Source organism: Tupaia chinensis, unplaced genomic scaffold, assembly GCF_000334495.1.
Source record: "Tupaia chinensis unplaced genomic scaffold, TupChi_1.0 Scaffold000622_1, whole genome shotgun sequence".
In the NCBI taxonomy this organism is placed as follows: Eukaryota; Metazoa; Chordata; class Mammalia; order Scandentia; family Tupaiidae; genus Tupaia; species Tupaia belangeri.
Window position 1 is genome coordinate 7,030,683 of NW_006160142.1, and position 6,799 is coordinate 7,037,481.

General features: G+C 40.1%; 2 protein-coding genes across 3 annotated transcripts in view; one reads left to right on the forward strand and one right to left on the reverse strand.

Annotated features, from left to right (window-relative positions):
- LOC102484119 (prolyl-tRNA synthetase associated domain-containing protein 1) lies at positions 1-1,986 on the forward strand (the record flags this gene model as incomplete). The annotated part of the gene is given in 2 exon segments (XM_006159055.3): positions 1-45; positions 1,498-1,986. Coding segments are annotated over 2 exon segments (480 nt in total), but the record flags the coding sequence as incomplete, so codon positions are not given.
- Positions 1,987-6,100: 4,114 nt separating this feature from the next.
- The window catches only part of CCDC88A (coiled-coil and HOOK domain protein 88A), a 157,122-nt gene continuing 156,423 nt past the window's right edge, over positions 6,101-6,799 (reverse strand). For both annotated transcript variants that reach the window (XR_001371182.1, XM_014591800.1), the window contains exon 35: positions 6,101-6,373. The gene's annotated coding sequence lies outside the window, so the exon portion shown is untranslated. The remainder of the gene's footprint in view (positions 6,374-6,799) is intronic.

Here is a 6,799-nt window from a genome sequence, read left to right on the forward strand (position 1 = left end):
CTCGGAGCCCTGGACATCCGCACCGAGGTCGTGGAGCATCCCGAGGTGAGCCTCTCGTCCCCGCCCTGGGGATGACCACTGGGACAGCCTGTCCCAAGGGAGTGAGCTCACCTGAACCGCCCAGCAGCCCAAGCACCCCAGATCAGACGGAAACGTTTCTTTACCGTGTTCTGGGTCCCTGAGCGCCTCGACTAATTTTTTTTTTCCCTTTGAGGAAACTTGTTTTCTTGAAGTGATTTGATCACATTTCATTTTTTGAACCGGTACAAAATACTGATAACCTTTGCAATTTTTTTAGGAAAGATTTTTGCCATAGGGCGCGTGTGCTTGCAGAGGAAAGTGAGAATTTCCCCAGGGGGAGATGGCCCCACCAAATCCCTCAGGATTTTTGGCACGCAGGCACAGGTGCGGGCTACTGGGTCCAGAACTGGAACTTGACAGTTGGCCACGTGGGATCCAGCACCTTAACCACCCCGCCACCTGCTGGCCCGAACCTGTGCATCTTAAACTGGTGTGGGATGTTAGTCACTTGGATATTTTATGTGTAGTTATAATCAACACCGCAAAAAAGTGGTTACAGAACTGTATGGTATTGTCATAAATTTTATCTTGGGTTACTGTGTTGATATTAAGGTTTACAAGTATTTCGCCTAACTATTGTGTAACTTAAATGGACCAGAAATACGAAGTTTACCTAAAGCTAGAGTGACAACTGATAATGGCTAACTGTATTATTTTCCAAAGAGTGGGGGAAAACATTAGAAGTTACTATTCCTCACTTTTACAAACTTAACCATAATGCAATCCCTTCTTCCTCCCATAGTCACATAATCCCCCCCACCTTTTTTTTTGGAGAGATTTTCACTGTAGGGCGCGTGCGCTCGCCAGACAGACAGAGAGAGACATAGAGACAGAAAGCGAGAAATCACCCCCCAGGGGGGATGGTCACGCCGCAATCCCTTCTCCTCCATTCTCCTCTCGGGATCTTGGGCACACACGCACACGCGCCCGGCGTGAGTTTTAAGCCACCGGGTCCGGGACACAAACCGCGGTCGACTACGTGGGAATCCAGCGACATAGCCATTACGCTAACTGCTGGTTCCCATAATCCCCCTTTTTTACTTCCCAGCTTTTCTGTTATTATTCCAGGACCTTAATCCCTGCTTTCTTCCTCTCCTCTCCTCGTGGAGATTTTCATATAGTCTAGATGTAAGGGAATGCTGAAGAACAGTACCAAAGTTTAAAAATAAGCAAAAAAACTTTATGAATGTGTTTGGTTAGATCACTGAATAGAAAACTGGCTTAGGAGAAACTGCCTGAAATCTTGAGATCGAGAAATTAAGATGGCAAAGGCTTTTAACAAATTATTTGGCAATGAGCCAGAGATGGGTCTCTACCAGTGAAATTCAGGATGAGTACCTTCCTGTTTTCAATAGGCAAGCAGAATGTGTGTGAATGCATATTCATTTTTAAACTGTTCTCTGTGGTATTTTTTAGGTGTTTACAGTTGAAGAAATGATGCCTCATATCCAACATTTGAAAGGAGCACATAGTAAGAACTTATTTCTTAAAGACAAAAAGAAAAAAAGCTATTGGCTAGTGACAGTTCTTCATGATAGACAAATTAATTTAAATGAGCTTGCCAAGCAGTTAGGTGTTGGGAGTGGAAATCTGCGATTTGCTGAGGAAACAGCCATGTTAGAAAAACTTAAAGTTGGCCAAGGCTGTGCCACACCCTTGGCACTGTTCTGTGATGATGGCGATGTGAAATTTGTTCTGGATTCTGCATTTCTGGAAGGTGGACATGAAAAGATATATTTTCATCCAATGACCAATGCTGCAACCATGGGATTGAGCCCTGAAGACTTTCTTACATTTGTAAAGAAGACAGGACATGATCCCATCATACTAAATTTTGATAAAAACAAGTAAATATTAGGAATAAATGTTTCTTTTATTTTTAGAATAAATTTATTTCTGAAAGCTGCTCTAACTTGTAATTTATAAAAAAGTATTGAAAGTGGTAAGACTTGGGCCAGCAGGTGGTGTGGTGTTAAGGGCACTGGACTCCCACATGGCAACCATGGTTCGAGTTCTGGACCTGGCAGCTTACTTACTTACATTCCTTCTCTCTCTCTCTCTCTCTCTCTCTTTCTGTCACTCTCTGGTCAAATTAAAATAAATAAATAAAATAATTCTTAGAAAAAAAAGGGATAAGAGGAATTAATACCTTTGGTTTGATGGCTATCTAAATCATTTTACGAGAAATTTTTCATCTAAAACCAGCTTTTTAAAAAATATTTCTTTTTAACTTGATTATTTATTCATTTTTAATTTGATCAGAAAAGGATAGAGAGCAAGACAGGCAGACAGAAGTAAAGTGAAAAAGCAAGCTGCCAGGTCCGGGACTTGCACTACAGCCAGCCAGGTGGGAGTCCAGCATCCTTAACCACCACGGCATCTGCCTGCCCCTGAAAACAGCTCTTTTTAAAAAGATGTATTGGGGGCCGCCAGGTAGCACAGTGACTAAGGCTCTAAACTTCCACATGGCTAACTGCGGTTCCAGTCCTGGACCCGGTGGCTTGTTTTCTCACTTTCCCTCTCTTGCTCTCTCTATAGTCAAATTAAAAATAATGAATAAAATTGGGACCAGCAGTTGGCATAATGGCTATGTTGCTGGACTCCCACATAGTTGGCCATGGTTTGAGTCCCGGATCCGGTGGCTTAAACTCACGCCTGGTATGCGTGTGTGTGTGTGTGTCCAAGATCCTGTGAGTGCCCAAAATCCTAAAAGGGTGAAATGAAGAAGGGATTGCAGATTCCATGCCCATCTCCATTTGACAATACTTGTCATTCATCATCGGAATGCCTTAAACAATTAAGAACACTTTTAAGAGTAACTAGCTTACATCTCTAGGGTGTTTATGTTAATAGTTGACAAAGCAATTAAGGGGCCAGCAGATGGCATAGCGGTTATATTGTTGTGTTGGACTCCCACATTTTAAAAAAAAAAGTTGCAAAACTTAATGTAAAATTATACATATGATGGAAAAATCTGAAGGGATATAGGAGGGAATTAAGTTGTCACTAGTGGTTACTTTTAGGAATGGGGATTGAGGAATAAATTCCCCAGCAAGATAATTAAAAGAAACGGGTGGGAGCAGCAGTTAGTGTAATCACTATGTCACTGGATTCCCATGTAGTTAACTGCGGTTCAAATTCCAGACCCGGTTACTTAAACTCACGCTGGGCACATATGCGTGCGTGCCCAGGATCCCGAGAGGAGAATGTAGAAGGGATTGCGGTGTGGCCATCCCCCCTGGGGAGGGGGGGTGATTTCTCGCTTTCTGTCTGTTTGTCTCTCTCTTTCTGGTGAGTGCATGTACCCTATAGAAAATACCTCTCAAAAAAAAAGAAAAGAAAAGAAAAAACTGGGGCAAGGATAAAAACTTTTCATTAGTGGATTTTTTTAAAAGAGGTTTTTGCCTTAGGGTGTGTGTGCTCACCAGAGACAGATAAACAGTGAGAGGGAAGGAGAAATCACCCCTTGCAGGGGGGATGGCCACACCGCAGTCCCTTCTCATTCTCCTGGGATTTTAGGCACAAACATATACATGAGCCTGGTGTGATTTTTTTTCAAGCCACCAGGTCCAGTACTCAAACTATGGTCGGCCATGTGGGAGTCCATCGATGTAACTGCTGACATCCATTATTGGCTGTTTTTAAACTATTGATTTTTTCCCAGTAAAAAATAAACTTTCTCTTCAAAAAAATTTTTACCAAAAAATTGAGACATTTTTGCTATAGGGTATATATATGTACTTGGTAGGAAGACAAAGAGAAAGAAAGCAAGAAATCACCCCCCCCCCGGAGGATGGCTATGCCACAATTACCTCTTCTCCGTTGTCCTGGGATTTCAGGCATGAGTGCCCAGCATTAGTTTCAGGCCCCAGGTCCAGGACCTGAACCATGGTTGGCCATGTAGGAATCTAGTGCCTTAATCACTATGCCACCTGCTAGCTCTTTACAGAATTTTAATATAGAAACTAGGATTGGAAAATGTTATTTCATAATCATACTATTACAATTATATTTGACAATAATAGCAGAATGTACATGATACAATTAAAAAGATTTGTTTACTCTTTGTACAGAGGTTAGAAATGTGAACATGCTTGTACCAGTTTCTTCTCTCTTCTAGGCTTTATCAGATTTTACTCCTCTCCCTTCAGTTACACTACCTGAAACAGCATAAAACTGAGGGAAATGCAGATTTAAGTTATCATATAAAAGCCAATTCAAAAACAGTGTGAAAAGTTGACATTTTTTTCACCTGGCTTAATTTTTTTTTTTTTTTTTTTTGAGAGATTCTTGCTACAGGGCCTGTGAGCTCTCTGGAGAGACAGAGAAACAGAAAGCGAGAAATCACCCCCTTGGGGGGATGGCCATGCCACAATCCCTTCTCCATTCTCCTTTCAGGATCTTGGGCACACACGCGCACAGTGTAAGTTTATGCCACCAGGTCTGGGACTAAGCACAGTTGACTACATGGGAGTTCAGTGACATGGCCATTATGCCAATTGCTGGTGCCAAAACTATTCATTAAATTTAATTAATTTTAATTTGACTAGGGAGAGCTAGAAGAAAAGTGAGAAAGCAAGCTACCCAGGTCCGGGAGGACTCAAACAGACTAACCACGTGGGAGTTAAGTGCCCCAAGGTAATGGTAATTGTGTGTTAATGTGCACCAACTTGTCATTAAAAAGCCCCCCCCCCAAAAAAAAAGGTAACAATTACCTAACTCTAAGGTTCCATGTTAGTTTTTACCTTCTCTGCAAGACAAATACAATTCTACGTTGCTTTGCATATAAACTGAAGGTACTAGTGAACAGAATTACAGAAATTAAGCACATTAGAAATTTAGTCTAAGTAATCTCCCCACTTTTTGGTGAAAACAGGCCCAGAAAAACAAGACTTGCCCAAGGATGCAAGGCCCAGTGCTGTCTTTAAAAAATCTACTTGTCAAAATCTATTAAGTGAAGATGAGATTAATTTATAGAACCTATTAGATAGTATTTATTTATTTGGGAGGTTTTTGCTATAGGGTATGTGCACTCGCCAAAAAGACAGAGACAGAGAGAGACAGAAAGTGAGAAATCACCCCCCCAAGTGGGGATGGCCACGCTTCAATCCCCGCTCTACTCTCCTCTCAGGACCTTGGGCATGCACGTACATGCGCCTGGCATGAGTTTAAGCCACCGGGTCCGGGACTTGAATTGCGGTTGACTACATGGATTCCAGCAACAGCCATTACACCAACTGCTGGTCCCCCTATTACATAGTATTTAAAGCTGTTTTGGAATTGAAAGAACTACACTGTATTCAAACTTCAAATACTCATCCCAAAATGATCAGGACAGAATTAATCTAAACAAGGTTATGGATTATGTCTGCAAATAGTTCTCCAAGGCAAAGAGAACGGAATAAAGGAATAATACTTGGCTAAAATTGTTATAATTTAAAAATGATTACTAACGCCTGTTATAAAAAAATCACTTCTATTTTATTATCTTTTATATCAGTTTGATGAGAATGTTTATCCAGGAGTACAGTAAGTGGCATAGTGGTTAAGGTGCTGGACACTCCCGCATGGCCAACCACGGTTTGTGTTCTGGCCTGGTGACTTGCTTTCTGTCTCTGTGATTAAATGAATGAATAAATAAAATTAAATAATTCTTTTTTAAAAACAGAATGTTAATCCAACTTATTTTTTAAGGAGAAAGTGTTGAAAACTAAAATGAAAAATTTTTTTAAAGAATTATTTATTTAACTTTATTTATTCATTCATTTATTTTAAATTTGACCTGAGAGAGACAGAGAGAGAGAAGGTAAGAAAGCAAGCTACCAGGTCTAGGACTCGAACCATGGCCAGTCATGTGGGAATGTCCAGTGCCTCAACTATCACGTCACCCGCTGATCCCTGAAAAAATGTTTTTTACAAGATCAAACAATGGTGCACCTTCTGTTATAAGTCTAACCATTTACCATTCAACTCCAAATCCCTCATCATTTTAGTTTTAAAGGAAATATAACAGCTTTTATATTATTTGATTTGGTATTTAATAATAACAGTTGTAAGTACAATGGCAAACAATGAAAAAAACCACTTAGTAAAAAAGAAAAAGACAATTAAAATCAGGTTTTGTTGAAGGGTATTAGAAGTGCAACTTCATCCATAAGCATTCCTTTTAAGGCATTTTCATTGTCCAAATATCTCAACATGTACATCAAGATTTATATTAGAAAATGGGCTCCTCTTGTAGTATTCATTCAAGACTTAAAGAAAAAAAAATACATCTCAGGACTAAGTGTGGCTGAAAAGAAAAACAAAAATTTACCACTTTTCTCATAAAAAGTAACTTAAAATACAAAGGTCATTTAGCATACATTATTACTCCCCACTGTAATTCTAGATTTGGTACAGTATTTTTCTTTTTTTACTCTTGATAGAAACTGTTAAGACAGTACAGGCTGTAGTACTTCATTTGTGAGGTGACTGCCGTTCTGTAACACAGTGATCCTTAAATGGGCTCTTACTATGACTTGCATGAGAGGTGCTACATACATACCTGTTTTGTGAACTCTTTGGTAACCACCAATTCAAAAACGCGGACCCAAACATTCCCACATGGTCAGATCTGAAGCACATTATTGGAGCTCGGGCCAAAGCTATTATCCTATATACTGAATTCTTCGATTTCTTTGGGGGTTTTAGGTGTTGATGTAGAATAGAACCAAAT